At 37.3% G+C, this 23,009-nt stretch overlaps 1 protein-coding gene across 2 annotated transcripts in view; it reads right to left on the bottom strand.

The window, feature by feature from the left end:
* Positions 1 to 23,009, bottom strand: part of ZNF536 (zinc finger protein 536) — a 347,404-nt gene that overhangs the window by 107,439 nt on the left and 216,956 nt on the right. For both annotated transcript variants that reach the window (XM_057400263.1, XM_057400272.1), the window contains 2 exons: positions 21,885 to 22,037; positions 9,264 to 10,847 (listed from right to left, as the gene is read on the bottom strand). In XM_057400263.1, coding sequence (XP_057256246.1) covers positions 9,264 to 10,847; positions 21,885 to 22,037 — 1,737 coding nt within the window. The remainder of the gene's footprint in view (positions 1 to 9,263; positions 10,848 to 21,884; positions 22,038 to 23,009) is intronic.

The raw sequence follows: 23,009 nt of genomic DNA, 5'->3' as shown, positions 1-23,009 counted from the left end.
AATCCAAACCAGTCTGTGATTCTATGATTCTACGATGAATTATATAGTGAGAACTTATATAATGTATTTAATCTTCAAGGTGCTTTACAAACATTAATGCATTAGTTTATCCTCACAACACTCCTACCAGGGAGATAAGTACTATTATTGCACTATTATTTTCTACTTCACAATGAGAATCCAAACTTATTTTTTCCCATGGTCAGTGAGCGGATCACACATAGACCTGCAAGGAGGAGCGAGGGCTGCCAGCTTCTGAGTGTGAGCCCCCCCTCCCCAAACCTTATTTAAAAGACTTGTGCTCTGCCAGAGTCATGGCACATATCGGGATATGCCTTCAGTTTTTCCTTCAGTAAGAGATAATTAAGGAACAATTCCTTCTCTGATCCCCAGCATGACAGGCTATTTTCTACCCCACTGTTGCTCTGCTGTCTGAACAATGGCTGTTTTATGCAGGGAATGGCGCTACAGATGCCCCAGATCAGAGGAGATCAGCTTAAAGAAACCTGCCGGGACGGCGTCTCACTCCACAGACAATGGGGCAGGCTGGGTGAGCGTGCCTTATGGGGGGGGAAGGCCTCAGGAGCACCTGCTTGTAACTGGCAACGCTCCGGGCAGGGGCATCTGTTAGCCAAAGTCACTCACATCCAGCTTACCTATCCAGAAGTTTCATGTAGTGGGAAAATGGTTGTGGTTTGGGGCATTTTGTCTCAGTCCTAAGAATACTCCTTTTGCTTCCATGCGGGAGGGATGTGTTGTGCTCCTAGTTCACCTCTGTGGTTCCTGTCTGCTCCTTGCCAGCAAATGTGCAGCTACTTCAAATGGCACTAACAGCAACAGTGAGCTTGAAAGGCTTGTTTTCAAGGCATCTCAAAGAAATTAAATTGTGACTGAGTCCTCCAAGGAAGAATTCAGCTCCAAGAACTGAAATCAACATTGGGGGTGACACACTGAACGTGTTTCACCTGTTATAATCCTTGTTGGTGAATATTTCACCCACTCTGGGCTTTCTCCTCACTAGTTGGTTTTGACAATAATAAAAATGCACAACACCCCAAACCTTGTAGGTAAATTCCTAGCTTGGAAAAGGTACATTCGTTAACAAAATAAGCTGCCCAGTTAATAAGCCATGGCATATTGCAGAAGACATGACCACATCTTACTGGGGAAAGGCCTGTACCTAGACATTGCTTCAGAACAACCAGAACAATTGTTTAGTGAGAAATGTTTTTTGCATATGACTCATCAACCCTTTAAAACAGGATTTCTTATAGAATACAAGTGCTGACACAGCCTTCACTTGAGTGGTGTGACTGCAGCTGTATAATTACAACTTTAGATTTGATGTTATGGACCTTAGGTTACGCTGTTCGGACAAATGCTCCATTGTGTTATGGAGATTTTTTTTTCCTTAGTCATATTGCCCACAGGACAATAAGGACTATATTCACAGCTCACTGCATAGAAGTTTAGGCATGTAACAGCCAGCGGTATTACACAAGATGAGATACCCTATGGGGGTTAAATGGATTCATAATTGACACTTTCTCTCATCTTTTTTTCTTTTTGCTCCTAGTTGATACTTTTTTGGAAGTGCTCTCCAAATAAAAGGAAGAACAATCTCACACTGAGTCTGGATAAATGTTACAGTTGTCTCGCAAATGCTGTATTAATTCTAGCCCTTCCAAAATAATATAATTGTCCTACTGCTGAACTACAGATTTTTCTCAGTATGACACATAACACTAAAATGTCAGGTCCTGACTCAGTGTTTTGGTGGAATAAATAAAAAGTACCAATATGCTATTCAAATCTAACAGCATTAATGAAGATGTGACACTGGGAGCCTTGGTCATGTTTGCCTTCCATTGCATCCTCAGCTGTGCATCAACCAGCAGGCCATCTGTAATGGGTTCCATCTTGGAAACACTTATCATAGGCCTGAGTGAGACTAATGGGCCTGATGGGACTGGTTGCTCTGTGCTTGCTTTACTCAGGTGGATGGTTTGCAGGTCTAAGGAGGGAGGTTGCACTCAGGACATCCTTCCCATGGGAAACCAAACCAAGAGTTCAGTGCCATCTGCAGTTCTGAAGGCTGTGACTTAATGTAAGGCTAGGCAAAATTAACCAAGAAAGATCTCTCAGGGACTGTATGCACCTGGCATTTCTCTGCAGGGATAGGCACTGTATACCCATTACACACTGAGGCTCTATTTCCAGCTGCAGAGCTAGACCCAAATATGTATCTCACCCTGGCCAGGCAGCCAGGCACTAATACTGACATACTTAATCCATCCCCGTATTACTCATTTTTAACCCAGTGGCCTCCATAAGAATTTCTGCTGGATTTTAATAGTGACAGAGGAGAAACAGGTCCCATATTCCCAAGATATTTTTCTGGTATGGAGGAAACAAGTCTGATGCCCCCCCTTTATACACCTCCCTAACGGTATGTGGCATTGTTCTAGTGACAAACCACATCTTTCAGAAGGCTACATTTTTATTAAATACCCTTTACAAGGCCAACAAGTAGCTTTGCAGAGTTTGCCTCTCAAAGCAGCAAACAATTGTGAATCTCATGAGTGGTCTTTGGTCTACCAAAAGGTTTTCTCGAGAGTTTTCTTGAGCGAATTAACAAAATGACTCAAAACTGCGCTAATGGTTAACAGCTTTTTTTTATTAGCAACACTGAGATAAGTTATTGAAGCATTTTAGTATTGTTTTACATTCCATTCAGATGACCTAACTTGTAACTCCATATACATTTAAAGATATAGTTTGACACTTATTCAGAAAGCAACAATTATTAAAACTTACATACCTTCATTACCAGGAAACCTTAATATATTTTCTAATTACTTCCAACAATACTCTATTCCAAAGCACATGATAACCCACTAGAAGTTTACACATTTCACTTCAATCACAGGTTTTAAATTGTGGATGTCAGAGTGCTGTTCATTGAATTTCACTGTCTTTCTTGGTTAATATTGGAAAACCTGGCACAATATATTAAGCTAGAAATATTGCTTAAAGAATATGAAAAACGATAACTACAGTATTTTTTTCTGCTAAAGCATTACAAAATACAGGACCATTAAAAACTCAAATAGAAATGACAATAAATAACCTTAAAAATGTTAAGAGAATTTTCACTCATACTAAAGTCCATTCCCTAAGCTTGCCAAACACATAAATAACAGAACATATTTAGGACCTCTATTTTTGTACTATGACAATGGTTTGTTATATATTGTGGATGTATTGTGTACACATATATTAATGCTTACACTTAAGGTATATATTTTTTTCTTTCCTGAAACAATTAATAAGCCTCAGGTAATTATTCATCCCCATCACTATAGGTATATAGGTAGGTGGGAGCAAACCTCAGAGAATCCAGATATGCAATAAGATATCCTAAGTTCTACAAAGATGAATTTGGTTATTTATTTCTGAAAGCCTATAACTAAAAATTATAATTGCTGTCAAATTAATTGTTTAAAATTGGCCTCATAAGATGTATTAATCATACACTTAGTTTTGACTTACAAGGATATCTAAATTGTTTGTGTTTATGAGTAGTTATAGGAAATACTATACCTCAGACACAAGAATATATTTTCCTGAACCAAAACACAAACCAGAGCATTGTCTGACTTTGGAAAGACCTGGAAACTTCTCTATGCCTGTGCCTAATCCTAAATTGTAATTAAATTTGATCTGGATATGACAAAAATAATAAGAATATATTGTTGTGGAGACGAAACTTAGAGCAGAATCGTACATCTCTAAGCTTACATCATTATTTTGTCTCTGCAAAGAAAAGCCTTTCTGTGTTAGGGATTTGCCTTGGTGCGGCTGGCCACTGATGTCTGAAATCAAGGCACATACCAAGGCCTCCTTTTGCAAACACAATCACCCTTTCAGATGTGGAGCTGGGAGGGACTGAATGCCTCCAGTTTCACTGGCAATACAAGGTGCTCAGCACTCAGCTTTATCAGATGTTTTAGGGGTTAATTTCCAGAAACATAAATGGAATGGGAATGTTACACTGTGACATGAAAAAAGGTAAGAAATCAAAGTTTTCAACAGTAAACAGAATGGTGATATCAACACCTGACTTCTGACAGCACAAAATACAATCAAATTAAGCTACATGAATATACCAGTGAAATTTAAAGTCCAATAAACATAGGACCCAATTCTGCAATCCTTAGTCATGTAACTAGTCCAACTCATCAAGAATAAGGGATGCAAGACTGGGTCCTACTTAGCTTCTGCTTCTGAAGTCAGTGTTAATTCAGACAGTATCTTTTCTAGCCAAAAACATGCAGCAAAAGGAAAGTAACATAAACAAGGCTAAATGTCAACAGTGTTTGCAGACTTACAGACACCATCCATTTGTTTGTATTGAAATGACTAGCGAACCATTTGGCAAATACAGTGCTATTCACAGACCGGCCCTTTTCTCCAGCAACACAAACTTCACTGGATCACTGGCATTCCCAGTTAATTAAAAAAAGGAAGCAAGCCATATGAGTTTGGTTTTGTATTGCCATGCAAATGGCACAGCAACATCCGAAAACACGGCTGAAACCCAAGCATGGGGCTGAGGTGCTGATCTGTTCAGCAGTACAGCGCGTACACTACAGGCAGGCCTTGGACCTCCTAATTGAAACTAGAGAAACCTCTTCAAAATCACCATAATGGGGTAAGGAACAGTCTGCAGTAAAACTTCCACATCATTTCATTCTGCCTTCAAGGTAAAGAATATAGTAGTTACTCCTTCAACTGCAGATCTGTTGAAGGACTAACTAAATGCTGGGTTACTTGAGTGCATTACAAGATAGTTTAAATGGGCAGGAGTTCTGTGACTTGCTGCAGTAGAGTGGTATTCCATTGCCTTGTAGCTGTCCCAGAGCTTAAACAGATTGCTTCTTTTTGCTTCTGTTTGATACGGATTTTATAATTTTAAAGAGCTGCAATAAGGATTCAAGTGAAGCCACCATAAACAATTAAAAATCTTTTTCTGTATTTTATATGTTGGTGGTAGTTCTGAAGGGGTTAGCATTATAATCTTTTTGGTTTTGACACCTGTGGCAATAAGCAATTTACAACAACTAAATTCACTATTTAAACATTGGGGTAGAGCACTATAATTATGTGACAGTAAAGCTGTAATAATCTGCCACAATTGATCTTCCCCTTGCCCAGCCCTCTTGTCTGTGCTGCAGTTCCACATTTGGAAGGTATTTCATAAAGTTACAATGCTGAACATTTTAATAATTCTGTGCAATGCTGAACGCTTTCTGCTCCAAAGGAAACTGAAAGTGCTCAGCTTCTGCAGGCTCACAACTCCAAAGCTCCTACCAGACATCCAAAGGGCCTTGCCCTGCTTTCCTACAGTGAAAGAAGGGATAACGGGGTGGAGCCTACACAGAAGAAAACAGCACTAATTGCAGAGGAAAGTGAGCATGAATGGAAGCAAATTAGATTTACAGAGACAACACGGAACTAATACTTTTGGACATCATTAAGTGTGGGTTCAATAGCACTAATCCATCAAGCAACCAGCTAACGCCCAGGACCATCTCTGGCCAATAGTTCTGTAGCCTACCAGCTCTTCTTTGAAAGCCTATACACTTCCCATGCAAAAAATGCAAGTAGGGAAATTTTACCATCCTAGACACAAAGCAGGGAAATTTAAAGGGAAGTAAAGAAAGGAATGGGTCTTGTCACGACTAGATGCTGTGCATATCACATGTAAATTAATGATTTGGAACGTTATTGTGATACAACTACATCTATATGGGAAGACAAGAAGAGTAAGAGAGCATAAAGGGAAAGGAAAACAGATCTGCCAAAACTTGAATACAAAGTAGTTCTAGAACCTCCAAGCACAATTTCTCAAATGAATGAGGGCTGTGAAAGCAGGGTAGATGAATGCTCAAGCCAGCTACCAAGCCATGGAGACACAGCCCTGGGCTTCCCCTCCATGCAGGGCTGCTGGCTGACTAGCCGCAAGGAAAAGCATGTCTGTTTCTTAGAAACTTCATGGTAGCAAAGATTAACAAGACTGGGCCCTAGGTATAGCCACTTGAGACTCCAAAACCAAGTACAGGTCAGGAGTAACTCTAAATTAATCAATGGTGTTTTATTATTTCTTTCTGTTCTTTCCTACATAAATAAAGGAAAAATATTAAAAATATTTGTGTTTTTTCTCAGCAGCATTTTGGCATGGAAATTTCTATATTATGCAGTAACTATGGTTCTTTCCTAATTGTGTCTTTCATCCATACAGCCTGAAGCATGGTAGGAGCATAAATGGATGATGTGTGCATCAACAGTCTCTCTCATTCTACATATAGAGAAACTGAGGACTGTTTTCCCCATGTGTGGTGACCTTCCAAAACAATAATGTGAGCTGGTGGCATTCTCCTTTAGAGATTAAATCCTTTCTGTGCCAAGATTTGTTCTTAAAACCTAACCCATTATCTCAAGGTAAAATCTGCCGACTAAAAATGATCCATGTGGATCAATGGAAATCCCAGCTTGTTTTCATGCAGCCAGAAATTTAACTCAATTAGCATGGCCAATCAAAGAAGCAATCTCAGCTAAATGAAGCTGAGATATTTTATTTCAATTTTATTTCCACTCTATCCTGGCTGTGGAAAGAGCACCACACCTTTCTGTCTTGATTGTGCAAGGTCTGTATCAAGTGTACCAATGCACCAGTGTTCTCTCTTGAGATGTCAACAACCCACACATCATTGGCTGTAAAAAGAAAGGCAGATGCACAGAGTCTTCCAAAATACAAAGGAACAGAAGAATAATGCCCTGGAATTGGGTGCTGGAAGTGGGTCTCAAGTTTTCTGATCTCTCAGGCAGTAGGAGAGACAAAGGCAACCTCAAATAAGGTCATGGGCTTTGTGCAAGAGGGAAGGAAGGCTAATATACAAAGATGCTCCTGATAGCTAATCTACAAACACAGAAACATCAGGTGAGATTCTCAACACTAGCATGCACAGATAGAGTGAATTCACAGTATAAAATGTCACTGAGAACATGAAAAATCCCCAAAAATCACTACTTTCAAGTGGGCAGTGTCCAAGCCAACCTAATAGAAAATAAAATACTGACACGGGGCTTGTTCATACTTATCCACTTTTACTGTGCAATATTGAGAAAAATGAAATAATATATTTAAAAAGTCAGCCCTAATATTTCTATTCTGCAAACACTCAATAGATCGTCAGTGAAGAATTTTAAACAGCTATTTTTGGAGGGGGGAGAAAGGAGAACTTGCACTGCATTTTCCAGTAAAAAAAAGCTTAAAAAGTAGAACAGACAAGCTTCTGTTGGCTTTTTTATCCCTTCATACTTCTAGTCAAATCCATTATCACTGGGCAGAGATCGTGAAAGGGATACAGTCTTTAAAATCATATAAACTCAAGCCATCATAAAATGTCTGTTGAATTGATTGGAAGATGAAATAAAAAACTAATGGAATTAACATTACCTCATTTCAATAGTAAGTTTAGAGGGTGGTTTTTTTGTTGTTGTTTAAAAAACTTATGTCTGGGAAGGAGTATAAAGATCTTTTTTACAAAGCTACTAATCTTGGTTTTCCAATTTTTTACTTGTTTGAATAGTCATTCTCTGGTTTTGTTTTTTTTTGGTTTTTTTTTAAACTGGTTGATTGTACTCCGCAGCTAGAGGAAAAAAAATAAAACCCAAGTACCAGCTGCAAATTAAATCAACTTTCAACTATTTTCAAAACATCAGAAATGTAACTGCTGATTTTGAAGAATCTGGAAATATTTCCAACTCTCTGAATTGGTTCTTAGTGCACTGAGACACGGAAGTTTACAAGTAAGGCTGGGCAGATACTTGGGCTCCTGATTCAGTTTAAGTAATGACAATATGGTGAAGCCAAAATGCTCCAAGAATACAAATGAGATAAACTTTGTGAGGAGAAATCAGACTTCTTCATAAGACCAACTAATACACTTGGAAATGCAGCGAGGGCCTGAAGAAAGGCTTATGGCTTTAAGCACATATACTATTGTAGTAAAGTCAAACAAAGCTCCTACTAACTTTAAGTCAACCAAGGTAAACCACTCTTAAGTGTTTGCAGATTTAGGGTTTTATTTTAAATTGCCAGGCTTTAAAACTGTTGAACACATTTTCTTTTTTTTTTCCTTTTTCTTCTTTTTTGTTTTTAACTTGAATACATTTTAGTGTGCATGTTCAGCTCTGACAATGTTTTCTGATTGGTTTGAAGGTTAAGTGAAACAAGCATTACCAAAGTTTTTGTGATGCTTGCTGACTCTGGTTTTTAAAGTGATACTGCTTTTCATAGGATTTGCATTCTAAAATCTCTTTCAAGCACAAACTATGCTGACAAAATAGGAGATAAATTAAAAAAATAAAATCCTCATTCTCATTTGTTCCAAATAGATTTAACTTTCATTTTTGTCAAATAGGATATGTGTGATATGAGGAATCAAGACTGCAGTTTTGTAAATCAGATACTAATAAAGGTAAAAGGGGGTTTGTTTGTTTGGTGTGCTGTTGGTTTTTTAATTACCTGAAGGCATATTCTTAATTAGGCAAATCAAAAATCCTACAACTGCTAGTTAGAATAGTGAAAATGGTGAAGGTGCCATTGAAACAAAACAAAAAAATCATAAAAAAATAAACAGAAAAAAAAAAGAAAGAGAAAGAAACAAAACAAAACAGGCTTTTCACCACAGGTAGACACATATCGTGCACTTGGCCTTTGATTTCATCAATATTGTGGCAATTGAACACACCCCAATTCAAAGAAAAGAGGAAATAAAAAAAAGGAAAAAGAAAAAGCAAGGTTTGCTTGGCAAAGCATCCAGTGTTTTTTTGTGGGTTCTTACTTATATCAAAATACTGAAAAGTTTGCAAGTTACCATGAAAATAAACTTTTTTCTCCTTTGAGTATGCTAAAGCAGTAAATATCCCCTTCATATGCACTAGCACAGATAGTCTATATTGCTGATACTCTAGTTTAAAAAGCAAGTTCTTTCTAAAATCTTGTATAAGTAAATGCATGCAGCACTGCTGATTTCAATGGAGTAGACCACATATAAGACTAGAATTTGGCCCACAGCATTTAACATTTAAAAAAATGTATTACTAACAAACATGACTAAGTAGATTTAAAGAGCAGCTTCATGATTCTGCACAAGTGTTTTCTGAAATGGTCTAAAAGAAGGTCTAAAACTTACCACACAAGTCAGGTCTCTTGATACATCCACTAGCTGCTGTGCTACTTGCAAGTCCATTAAAGGCTGCTAAGCCATCAGAGCTGTAAGCTCTTAGGACTGACAACATGTTCATCTGCTTCTCCAGGACCTGTGGACCCTGAACTTGCTCAGGTTTCATCACTCCTTGTGCAGTTTCATGGGAGGATAGAAGATTCTGACTGTGCCACTGCTTTTCTGAAGCTTGCGGCAGTGGTGATACGAGCCCTTGTGTTGGTTGTGAGGTGACTGCACTTTGTATGTTATCGCCTCCTTCACTGCTTTCTTTTTTTAGGGCAGACAACTGCTTATTCATAACATCTGGTTCTGTGTCAATGTCTTCATCTTCAATGTTTTCTTCCTTGGAAGATTCCATATCCTCAGATGAAGCTATGTCAGAAAGGTCATCAGTAGCACTTTTATTTACAGAGTCAGAGAGCAGAATATTTGGATCATCTTCGGATTGTTTTTTTATTTCAGGTTCATTACTGGTGCAAGAATTTTGTGCTCCTGTGCCAATAACACCAGGATAAACACCAAACTGCTTATAGAAGTCTGTTGTTGTAAAATTACAAAATGTGGATTCCATGTGGCTGGGCCAGGCAGTGTTCTTTTGCTCTCCCAGGGTCTCTTTATTTTGTCCTTGGGTCATTTTCTCAGAAGCTGAGTCCAGCTGGCTCAGCATGTTTGAAACTGCAGCCTCCTTGCTGGACTGCACAGAAGAAGTGAGCAAGCTCACTTTATTAATCGGGGCCGGAGCTTCTCTAGATTGGTCTTTGTTGTTCCCTATGATGTTGTCTTTACGTTTAGCCTTGCCCAAGTGATTGGCCTGGAGGTGGAGAGCCATTAGTTCCATAGATGAAGTTGTAAAAGAGCAAAATAAGCAGCCGTGCCAGGCAATATTGTCTTGCACAGTGACCGATGTACCAGGGAGGGAGGCTGCATCTGGTCTTACGGATAAGTCAAGAGGTTCATATTGTGACTTTTCTGTTTTTCGCTGTGAGGACTTGCTGCTTATCTTTTCCTCACCACCATCTGAGCCCAGAGCTTTTGCTGAAAGTTGATCTGAGAGAGCTTTATCCTTCATTTCTTTTTCTTTCTTCAACGAACTTCGGACAAAGTTGTCCATGAAAGCTTGCAAAGACCCTTGGAAGTTCACACCATTCCCAACCATGTTCTGGTAAGCACGGCCAAGTTCAGAGAAGTGCGCTCCTTTGGAAGATATGTCTGAACCCTTCATATTTTCTGAAGGTACTTCAGATGACATGCCAGCTGCTTGTCCTTGCTGATCTCCAGAAGACAGCATTCCAGATGCCCACTGCTGCGAGACCATGCCACTTCGGAAATCGATACCAGGAAGCCCCTTGAAAGCTCCTCTCAATATATCTGGTCTAATAAAGACAGAACTTTTACTTGGTGTCTCATCTTTGTGTTCTTGACTTGCAGTCTGCCCAGAGAGTGGTCCTGCTCCATTCTGCCGCTCACGATGGTGCCGTTCCAAGTGGTATTTGAGGGATGCAGACTGAGTGCCAGCATAATCACAATGTGGACACTTGTAAGGCTTCTCACCTATACATATGGATAATGAGAAAAATATAGAGAATTAACCGTACTCTGGTATATGGATGAGTGAAGGAAAAAAAAAACAAATTAGCTGCTTGAAAACAATAATATCTTGGAGCTAATAATTCATTTTTTCAAAAAAGAAATGCCTTTAATTGAAGACTAATTCATAAACTGAATATTTCCAAATAGGTTTCCAGAATGTGGGGCTATTCAGGGATGACATGGTATCTACACAAAATTAGCCATCCTTTTCTTAATCTAACATGTAGAAAACTGTTGTAGAATTAAAAACTGTGATTATGAAAATGAAGCATAATAATTTCAACCACAGTAATCATTAAAAGTACAAGTTTAAAAAAAAGAGAGCAAAGAATTTAACAAATGGATGGTTGCAATATTTTGTGTACACAATTGCTCTAAAATTTGTTTAAATTATACACATGGAAACCATTTTTAAACTTAAAAATTTTATGGCACTGTTACGCAAGACTGAAATGAATGATTTAAGTCTTGCTCTGCAGTAAATCATGGATATAATTAGCAAATGGCATACTGCACAAGTAATTTATCATTATTTGGAGGGCACCATTCCAGAAGGATTCAAAGATCTGCAGACCTACTGCATTGTTTCTAAATAAAGAACTATAAATACAGATTCTATAAAATATTAATATCATTACACTATATTATGATTGCAGCATGCAAGAACATATAGTTAAAATAAAAAGTAGTCAATAAAATAAAAAGAAATCAAGTAATAAAAAAAGTACAAAATATATTTAGTTTTGGTATTTGAAATTAGTATTATTTACTGGTTTTTGCAGTCCTTGAAATTTGTGCTAATGGCATTTCTAATGCTCAAGTAGTAAAATGTGCAATTAACCTACCAGAAATGCTTTTATAGGATTACCTTGAATAGAGTTTTAAAACATATAAGGTGATTTTAATGAATTAAAGATATAGGTGAATCCTGCACTAAACTTTCAGTGTTATTCCTATACTTCCTATACTTTAAAAGAGGTAGAAGATATTACACATATAATAAATACTCACATACAGTCATGAAGACATACCCAAAAAGAATGTACATCTAAGCAAACGTATACCTAAATGTTTGCAGACCACTTGTTAGCAATGCAGAGTTCCTTTTAAAGGAAGAAGTATGGAAATCCTCTCTAAAAGTAACAAGAATCTGAAAGACCTGTGAACTGTCAGTAGTTGCAATTATTTCTATGAGGGATCTCAACAACAAAAGTGTTTTCTTTTTTCTACATAGCTTTTTCCTTGTGTGATCCAAAAGAGAAAGGCAAGCCTTCTCCAAAAAGCACAACAGAAATGATGAAATTGAAAACTCTTTCACAGCAAAAATGTTATATAATGATATGTAGTTCACAGAACCAGCTGGAAAGTTACTTTTTTTTCACATAACCTCAAAATCTGCTTAAAACAAAACTGAAAGGCTTTCAAACTTCTCTTATTTAAGCTACAGGCTCAATTGAAAGGCTGGTGAATACTTGGGAAGCTGCTCTTCTCACTGATTGCAGGAATATACTTATCAGAGGCGACGCCAGAAACTTATAAACACTTATGGAATGGTTTGGGTTAGAAGGGACTTTACAGAACATCGAGTTCCAAACCCCTCCCACGGGCAGGGACACCTGCCATCACTGAGGTTGCTCAAATGACCACGGTAGCACTGCGTGAGCAGGCTTACTGACCAGGAACCTGGCTGGATACTTGCTGCAATTTAAATGGGGCTGAAGTAAATTATAAGCAGTGGAAATTCTAAATCTGTAATATAATCCTAAAGCTAAATGGTGAGACATGAGAGCTATATATCAACAACATTAATCAACATTTTCAGGAGAGAAAAGTGCAACACCTCAAACAAGAGGTGTTCAGCAGAAGAAGAGTAACAATTAGCATGGTTCATGCTTCAGACCTGGGTCCACACAACTTAATAGAAGAAATCAGATTCAAACACTTCAGTGCAACCTCTGAGTCTTCCACAGTCATGTCATTAAGTTCTAGCACTCCACCACCACCGAGTGAGGGCTGCATTTCAGTGGGAGCTTTGCAAAAACAGTTCCTACTGATGAGCAAGAATCACTACACTGAGATGGATCACGCCTGCCTGGGCTTACCCAGGTGGGACCCTGAGCACCCACTCACCCACAGCAGGGGTTGCAGGGCCAGGACAAGGGGAGAGAGGACAATGGCTGTCTATTTGCATTTCTGCAGGGCTGCTGGGGAGGGTGCAAACTCTGACAGCTGTGCTGCCGGACAGAAATTGGGCAAATATTAATGCCGCTTTTACAGTGGGTACATACTGCCATATTTTTGAGCTGTTTTCTCTTACTCTGATGTTTGTCCCACCAGTCACTACCGAAATCTGACACAACTGCTGAAAAAAAAGTACCAGACTTTTTTAAGGTTAAAAGCTCTCATTTTTGAGTTTTCACTCCTCTTAAAATTGAAAAGCCCTTCCTCAGCATCCCCTATGCATTTATGGAAATCTTTAACACAATTATATTGAGCATTTCCTTTCATTCTAATGATAGTTCAGTGTGTGTTTGCATTGCACATCAAGTGACACCATTAAAAAGAGTGTCCGGGCATTGCAGGTACTATGGTTATTGCTTCTGCAGGCAGGAGAAGTTTTAAATATAGGCTGCACTGATCTTGATAAAACCCTGCTGTGCAAAGTGGTAAGTAGATGTAAAAATGGGTAAAATGAGTTAGAATATGCTAACTAGATGAAATACTAGAAATATTTTATACTTCTAAAGTACATTCAGTCTAAAGAACCAGACATACTCTTATTCTGAATTACTAAGCTCTGAAGTCTATATATTTTTTGCTCAAAGATCTCTTCACTGGGTGAGCTGTCTTTCTGCAGAGGACATTTGGACACAGCTCACCACCGACACCATAAGCATTGAACTGAAAGAAGACACTGACTGAGACAGTGTGATAAAAAGTTGAAATCTCTCCCAGCCTTGGTACACTGCCTCTGTGGTGCTCCCACCTCTTGCATGGCTAGAAATGAGATCTAAAGCTGAGGGTCTGAAACTGGATTCAACATGTAGCAACACACTGTGCCACCTTTACAATACAGGACTGGCCAAAAAACATTGTTCAAAGGGAGCTGTTCAAAACAGCTCTCTTTTCTTTCAGATCCAAATATTGGCAGTGATTAGTTTACTTCAAAGCAATGTAAACTGCTTCTATGTCAAGGGCAGGCAGTAGGAGAAGGGAGTAGGATGGAGTAAATCATCCTTGAATCTTTTAAATTTAGTGTGTCAGTATTTCCTAAATTCAGCAATTGTACAGATATTAAGATGCTTTTTCATCCATTCAAATTAACAACCAGCTATGCCCTGTGTAAGTAAGTCCCTGTGCAAATAACAAAATAGAGTTAAAAGCTCTTGTGGGAAAAAGCTCAACCTAACCTCAACCAAACTAATCAAAATCCAAACCAATTTCAGTAGAAAAGTTCAAAAACCTCTAATTTCCAGGGTTCTATCAGCAACTTGCAATAGTACATGTCCAAAAATACTCCAGGCAACAGGAGAGGTAGGCTACAATTCCTGTTAGAAGACCACCTGTTTGTATGTTTGTATCTCATACTTTGAGGAAAGGTTTAGAGAATTCAGCTTCATGTAATGACTACCCTGGTAATATTGCCAAGAGCAGGGTCTGGATGAGTTATTTAGTACTAAATATTAGTCCACATAAATTAATGTTGCCATGCAGGAGTGAGGGAACAAGACTTCTTCAAAATAATTTTCTGCATTTCATATCCAAGAGTCATTTTTCATTGTTCACAAAGGCGATGACCATCTTGATCTTGCTAATTCTCTGGCCCTGTTTGCATCCCTTTAAACCTTTTCACAATGGAGTGAAAAGGGAGAATATTATAGTATGTACAATTTAAAAAAAAAATAAAAGTCTTATAGAGAATAACTTATCTGGGCAACATCATCACATTCTGATCTATCTACTGGTTTACAAGACATCTCACAAGAACTATTTTATATCAGGATGTAGTAAAACAATAAAAATTCAATGTTGATTGTAAGATCTGCACAAAAGCTTGGTAGATACCTGGAAACAGACACATTGCCCAGTAGAAACAGGTCTATTTGTATAGCAGGTTGTATAAACAACACAGATGTATCATCTATTCAAGCTGCCACCAGTCCTGCCTAGAACACAATGTGATCACACCAGTCATAGGAATTATCTGCACAGGCTCTGCAAGGAGACCACAGCCAGATTATAAATAGATTTACAGATTTTAAAGCCAGAAGGGCCAATTATGATCATCTAGTCTGATCTGCTGTACAACACAGGCCAAAGGCCCTCACATGATATTTCCTGAATCAAATCATAACAATAATTTGAAACAAAACCTACTTGGTTTAGTTTAAACATATTCTGTTTCAACCACAGCAATGATGAAGAATCCAACATGCCTCTTGGTAAACTTTTTGACTGGTTAAGTATTTTCTTTACTCAAAATGTGTGTCTCATTTCTAGCTTGAATTCATCCCGAGTCTGCTTTCTACTACTGAACATTGCTACATTTTCCCCTGCTGGATTAAACAGATTTTTTTAGTAAAAAAAGTCTATTCCCTAAGGAAGATACTTGCAGACAGTAAATCAGTCACCTCTCACCTTCTCTCACTCTTGAGTGGAATACTGTTCCCAATTTTTCAATGTCCTTTTAAATTATGAGTGCCCACTAAAGCTTTGCTGAAATTTCAGCTCAATAGTAATCTCACACAGTCCAACACTGTGTCTACATCCATAGCTATAGAAGTCAACTAACAGCTCATAATCTGTTGCTTCTTTACCATAATCCTAGGCCCAGTACATCAACACCCCTAGTATTTGTTCCTTTACATTCTGCTGATTTAAAACTCATATTGTTGAAAAGAGTCCACTTGACTAAGTGACTAGTCAGTGCCTCCCCATGATTTTTAGCACTTACCCTTTTTGTGTCATTGGTAAATTTTATCAAGTGATTTTACATACTCTTCCAAATAATGAAATACTACATAGATGGACATGAAAGCACTGCTGTGGAACTGCCACTTCATCTCTGTATACTGTTTTTTTTTTTTTTGTGGGAGGCAGGGACTGTCACATAGAAGAAGCTACTTTCACAAAGAAAGAAATGTGATAAAACCTACTTGCATAATGTAAAATTGTATCAACTATGCTGCCAATTCTTAATTCATTAACAAATTCATTTAGTAATTTTACCCAATACTTATGTCAGGATAGTCCATTTATAATTTCAAGGCCTTCATATTCTTTTTGGAAATAGCAGGATAGACAGATAGTAGTTTTTTACTACTACAAATGCTCCACAACTTACTTCATGTTCCAAGACTTGTTTTTTTAAATGAACTTTAATGATTTGGAGAGCTCTTCAGCCAGGATTTTTAAGACTTTATCCAGTCACATTCACTCTTAAGAAAACATTAAAATGTAGTGGGCTACAGCATAACAGCCTCATCAGTTAATGGCGGAATTGTATCATTGGAAAATACTTATAAAACACATCATGCTTCTTTCTAAGAACAGAAGAATATTTAGTCTTCTACACTATGGTTGGTAATTTTTCATCCATTCTTGTCCATTATTATCAAGACACAAATTGTTAAACCTGCCAGATCTACAGAAATTTACCCTGTCCTCCATAACCCTGAGAATCACGTGCATATTTTTACTATTACTTTTAGTTCCCCTTATTAAATCTCTGTACTTTTTAAATAGTTGCTTATATTTACTGCTGTGGCTTCTCTATTAATTTTTTGGTACAGTGAGGGCAGGGCATCTGTACAAGAACCCCAACACCTCATGCTTTGGCAGCCAGCAGTGGGGGCTTGACAGTCACTCAGGGACAATGGGAGTTGCAATTTGAGCCTATACATTTCTAAACAAGCTACAGTTTTCTTTCATGCAAATCAAATGAAATCAAATGTCTTATAATTCTGCAGAATACTCCTTAATGAAAATATTGAAAACATTTTCCAGCATTTTTTATTTTACCATTGAAACAGTTATTGATAACCTATTTTATTCATTGTGCAGCAGATATTTTAGAAATGAATTGCTGTATGGTTTAATTAGTTCATTATTATGCCTATTCTTACACAGTAATTTCTTTTATCATTCTAATCATTCACTTCACACTTTTTAAACCAAATGGAATATCAAAGGTTCTGTAGGATTATTTCTGGATCCTGCACATGTTTCACCACACAATTAATCTGTTTGTCAGAAATACTAGTTAACTTCTTGTCTTCACCACTTTCCTTTACTAGTAGTTTTTCGCTATTATATAAGATGAAACTACCCCTACCCTGTGAAAAGACAGACTTGTGATGCCTTTGACTCTGTTTATTAAAGATTTTTCAATTGTGCCCTAGGCATTACAATAAAATATTTTAATTTTTATAAAGTTTTGTAATTACATATTTTCCTTTATTTATATCTCATCTACAATATTTATTTAGCCTCTTTACATGTCTTTACTTAGTTAAAACACAGAGAGATAAATACAGTTGTTACTTTGCAGGGAAGATTCAGTACATTAATATAAACTGTACACTAATTCCCCCAAAGCATATATATATGTTGTAAACCTGAAGACTTTTTACACAGCTGCTTATTGCTAAACAGTGCCTTGTCCAGAAGGGGACAATCTGTGTCTCTAATTGCTGTCACTGAAGCTGAGATTCATTATGTGACTTTCCCATTAAAATGTGAGCATTAATTTGTATAATGAAATATCACCCACTGCAGTGTTCATTAGCCATGCCCTACTGTATACTGCACATTGTTAGCTACCTAGAAACTGTAGTTAATTTCACTAATGGATATTTCCCTACTTAGTGTTTGGTAGGAAATTTATACTGTAACATTACCTCTTAAACTTTTAAGGAAATTTAAACTCAATCAATTATTTTCAACAAAAGTTTGGGATGTCATTAAGACAGGAGAAAAGGCATGCTGTATAATGTTAAGGATGGGAAATCTGGAGGAATCTAGAGAAATGAAAAGTCCTTTTAGTTCATCTTAGAAATATAAGAATAAAGGATGTTCAATACCAAAATTGTCTCCTCTTGGAGCACACATACCCATTTTCCTTAATTATTCATATTGCTCATCCCACTGCAAGTGCCTTCAGACAATGGCAACAGGCAGTTTTTTTAGGAAGAAAATGTGAGCTGAATTCATTAAAAGCACCATTTTTACTGTATTCCATTGATTCATCTAAGCAAGTTTTAAAATTGGTCACATTTCACTGTAAATGTATATAATAAATTTAATATGTTTAAGATATATCATGCATCTCGTAACATGCTCTCAGTCAATAGACACAGCCCTGCCAAGTGTTTTCTTCCTATCCCTCTTTCTTAGGTTTCTTTTGTTTGGCACAACCCAAACCTTCTTCAGGGCTCTACTATGCTCATGCACATTGTTATTTTTTCCTTAATAAAGGCATTTAACTGTGCCAGTCAGGCTGGGAATACACCTGAGCACCTAATGACCACACCAACCCAAACTAGTCTATGTCTGCAGTAGCTTTTGAATGCTAATGCAAAGTGTAAAGCGGTGCTAGAGCAACTCCTAAACTGTGTCCTACATAACGTGTTCCTTGTCAAAGGTAGAATGGAAGACATTTTTTTATTACACTGCTTCTGTGCAGTCCAATGACCTCGGCATGTAAGCTAAAAACTGAACCACTGATTTTATTTCAGAGAGAATTGAGAGTGCTCAAGAACACAAAGATGTTGCTAAGTTCCCTGAATGAAGTAACCTTAAATTGCTGCTGCTAGAAGGGAAATATAGAAACTCTGCAAGCATCTGCTTATGGCACATTATGGGGCTGAGATGTCTAGATGGCTTTCTTTTTCACAAAGTCTAAGTATCTCTTAATCTTCAGTGTTATAAACTTTTCAGCTTTATTATACATTATTTTATAAGCAGGAAGCTGAATCACAAAAGGGCCAGTCCACCCACATGTCTACTATGTGCTAGGGGTGCATACACATTATTTAGCCTTATTTCTGCATCTCTTCACACAGTGAGGTTGTGTGAGTTGAGGTAGGTAGCCCTGAAGAAATAGGACCATAGTCTGTCATTATCCACTGGTCAACTAAAAAAAGTCATCCAGGATGGGCTGCAAGAGTTCTGTCTGTCTTTTCTAAGACCCAAGGGTCTGAAGCATTTTTCCCAGATGATCGTTCCTCTCTTCTCGCCAGAGCTGTACTAAGGAACTGTCTCATCCTTCAACTGCTTTTAGAGCAAGAAAGGAGAAACTAATTTCACATAATTATGCCCTTTTCTTGTTATCATATAGGAACACTCAGAAATTGTATCATTCTATCTTCCCCTTAAAGCTCTTCCTGGCTGAATATCGTTGGAATAGATAAGAAGAAAAATCTACAATTGTGTGTTGGAACTCGACTCAACATGCTAAATAAAACCTTGATTTTATTTACTTTTTCTTCAAAAGCTTATTATGTGATAGCAAACTACACAGAAATGGAGACTCAGTGTGGAGAAGGTTGCAACCATTAAATAGCTGACAAATAAAAAGCCACCCAGGACACTAGCTAATTCTTCTAAAATAGAGCACAGTTTCCTTGTCTTATGGACAGCTTCTCTAGCCTTTTTGGGCCAAGTGCCACAGAAGCACCTCCTGGCTGGATCAGACGTTGGGTCTTGCCTTGGCATGCGTACCGAACCAACCTACTCATGTGGCTCCAAACACACAGATGTTCAAAGGAACCTGACTTCTGCTGAACTGCTTGAGCTCATCTCTAACAAACAGGTGCTGTGAGAACAAGAACGGTAATTGAGTTAATGTAGTGGAGAAACACAGTAAAGTGTTTTTTATCAGTCAGTTATATGATCCAGGCATACAATAAAGGCAGTGTGACATAAAAGGCAGAAAACTGTCCCTGGTAAGTATGAAGTAACCAGTATTTGTTTAATAACTGGTACCTATTACATCATTTCCATTTACTGAAAAGCAACTTAATTTCTATTTAATAACTCTAGTAATTTGCCAATTTACATTTTTATAATATTTATTAGGATTATTTCCAATATGCAAAATATTGCTCCATTTAAACATACTCTTCTCGTTATTTACTAATATTTTGTTCTCAACCTAATGGAAATTGATCTTTATCTATTTTTAAATGAGAATGGTTTTTAAATATATTGTGAATGTTGTTTCAACAGTCTGTATGATGTTTTCTTTTTTGTTGTTATTTTATACATGGTTTATTTTTCCTTGTTTTAATTTTGTTTAGTCAGTTTTAATATACAAGTTTTATGGACTATTTCCATTGCAATTAATTTACTTTCTACTAGTTCTAAGCCACAAATACCAAATGCATAATTGCTGCCATCTTTAAAACAAGAACAAAATGACCACTATATAATAAAGCAAAGGGGAGAGGTAGATATCCTCAGGTCATTTTAAAGAATTTTCCTTTGCTTCTCCAACAGTAAAAATGTCAAACTGTTTAAAACTAATATTTACAAGATTTTCCAATAAAACAACTATCATTTATTTATTTTTATTACATTAGGAAGCACACAAATAGAGCACATAAATAGGGTTTTCACAAAGTCCAGCACTGGGGAAAGAATACTCCTGCCCTGCAATCCAATCAGACAAAGCTATCTTAGGGTGCCAAATTTTAAAATTCAGATCAAACCAGTGTGGAATATATACTCCTAATCCACAATCCAGGAAAAGAAGAAAAAAAAAAATACAATGAATGAGCTTTCGCATCTCAACAGTGACATGTTTTTCTTGAAATAATTTTCAGCCTTCAATTTTTTTAAAATCAGGCCTTATATTTGCAATCCAAATACTAAGTATATTATATCTGTGCAAGCACACGGCAGAAACATGACTGCTTATTTTGGGAAAGGAGAAAAATACTGCTTATCTGGTACTTCAGTGAAAGTGGAGTTTTTCAAGGTGGATGTACAACTGGAAAGTATTTCTTCATGTAATTTATTTTACCTTTCAATTGGAAAAGCAGCAGGAAAATTTTGAAATTAATTTTAAATGGTTTAAAATGAGAATGACTTCACAATTACAATGTTCACTATGTCTGTTTCCAAAGAGAGGTCTCCTAAATGTCCAGTTTTGCATACTATCCCAAAGCCTACCACAATACCTAAGTCTTGGAAGAAAACTGTATCATACTGGACACAAACTGGATGGATATCAACACTGTACGTCAGATTTTAACTATGGATAGAGTAAGTCTTCTTAAACATATACTGTGTCTCTACATGAACTTTACCATGCACATATATACTTCTAAGCAAACAAGGTATTTTAATTTAAATGGAGTGGGATGGTTTACTAGTATTGAGAGCAGTTCACCCAAAGAGTGACATAAAGTGAGAATCCAGATCAGCAGTAAGTCTCTGTAGGGTAGAAATGCTGTGACTGTTCCTAAAATAAAACATGGTAAGTTTTACTACTTACAGGTACTAAGCTGGGTGAGTTCCAGTAAAAATAAATAAATAAAAAAACAGGCAGATCCATGAAGCCGATGCATTCATATGAACAGTGAGAGATTAAAAATGAGCGTGCTAAATGGAACAAATAGTAACTCTGAGAAAAAAATACAGAATCCCTAAGCAGATGTGAAGGAAGGCCTTTGAAGCAGTTACTATAACTAAGTCTGAAACCAACAGGCTTATGCTATTGAAGGACAAGGGTAATTGAAGGAAACAGTGATGAAGCAGGGAATGAGACAGAAATAACCTCAACTGGGAAAAGATGATTCTATTATAGTGGTCTTTATCCAACAACACATTCCTTGTGCTTTTATTTAAGACTGTCATATATCTTTCTCAAACGACTTTCTCCAACTAATGAGCCCAAATCTACATTGGGAATTAAGGCTCCTAGCCACATATTACATTAACCCACACACACACACACGGCATGTCGACAGCGCTCTGCTCACTCGTTCCTCTCACCTGTATGTATTCTCAAGTGGACCTTTAAGTGATGTGATGTTCTGAAAGTTTTTCCACAATATGGGCAGTCTTTCATGGCAGAACCAAGGCTCCTGTCTCTCAGTAAAGCTGGCTGCTGGACTCCTACAGATCTCCCAGCTTCTTCTCCAATGTCTGCAACACAGAAATGTTCTCACATCACTTCAGCACATGTCAGAAGTTGTTCTCGCTAAAACTGCTAACACAACACAAAGTTAAACATGTCAATACTACACCTGTCTATTTCATTCTTTAAATCTGACAGAATGCTGACAATTTCTGTATTTTCTTGTTATTGTCTTAAATTATTTCATCTTTCCTATCATCATTTTAAGCAGCATATGGTACCTTTATATTGAACTGAATTATACAAGAAAAGAAACAGCTGTGTCAGCAGCTGGTTTGATTTCTTCTTTTGCTTAGTTCCTATTAATTTAAAAAAAAAAAAAGTTTGAGATTGTTGTTTTGCTGAATCTATTTAATTTATAAGTATTGTGAAAATCTGTATGCTTTTAAGAGGAAAAAAGTTTGCATCAGTATATTAAAACAAGAGGTTTGCTGTGGCAGAGGTTCCAACAGTGGTGGAGATGACTACAAGGAAGCTAATCAACTTCCGTCTGCAACAGTTCAGCACTGGAGCTACAACACACAGCCTAGTGAGTGACCTAATATTATGGGAAAGGCAATGGAAAAATTGGTCAGATGAGGAGAATTCCTTCTCCCTCTCACACGCAGCTCCTCAGTTTCCTCCTTCAGTGTTTACAGCTACACTTATTCTTTGCATTGTAATACAAGGGGTGAGACTCCAGAACATCTTTCTCTAGATATAAATAAACAATCATTCTCAGCTATCTTGCACAGGCTGCTATTATGCAAGCAGGCTAGGAACAAAATAACTTACAAAAGAATGACATAAAAATTGCAAAAAATGTAGGGCACTTTAAACAAGTCATTATTCAAACCATTATTCAAGACTCACTTGTACTTAGAGAAACACATAATATTACATACACGTATCAGTTCACAATTTCACCAAAAAGTACCATAGCAAATGTTGACATCCTGAACCAGATTTATACTCCTGGCATGCCTCAGAGGTGCCACAGA

Source organism: Pezoporus wallicus, unplaced genomic scaffold (assembly GCF_028554395.1).
Source record: "Pezoporus wallicus isolate ANWC-B61680 ecotype Strahan unplaced genomic scaffold, APGP_CSIRO_Pwel_v1 contig_13243, whole genome shotgun sequence".
NCBI classification, from domain to species: domain Eukaryota; kingdom Metazoa; phylum Chordata; class Aves; order Psittaciformes; family Psittacidae; genus Pezoporus; species Pezoporus wallicus.
Note: the sequence above shows the minus strand (reverse complement) of the source record. Positions and strands in the feature narration are given on the sequence as shown.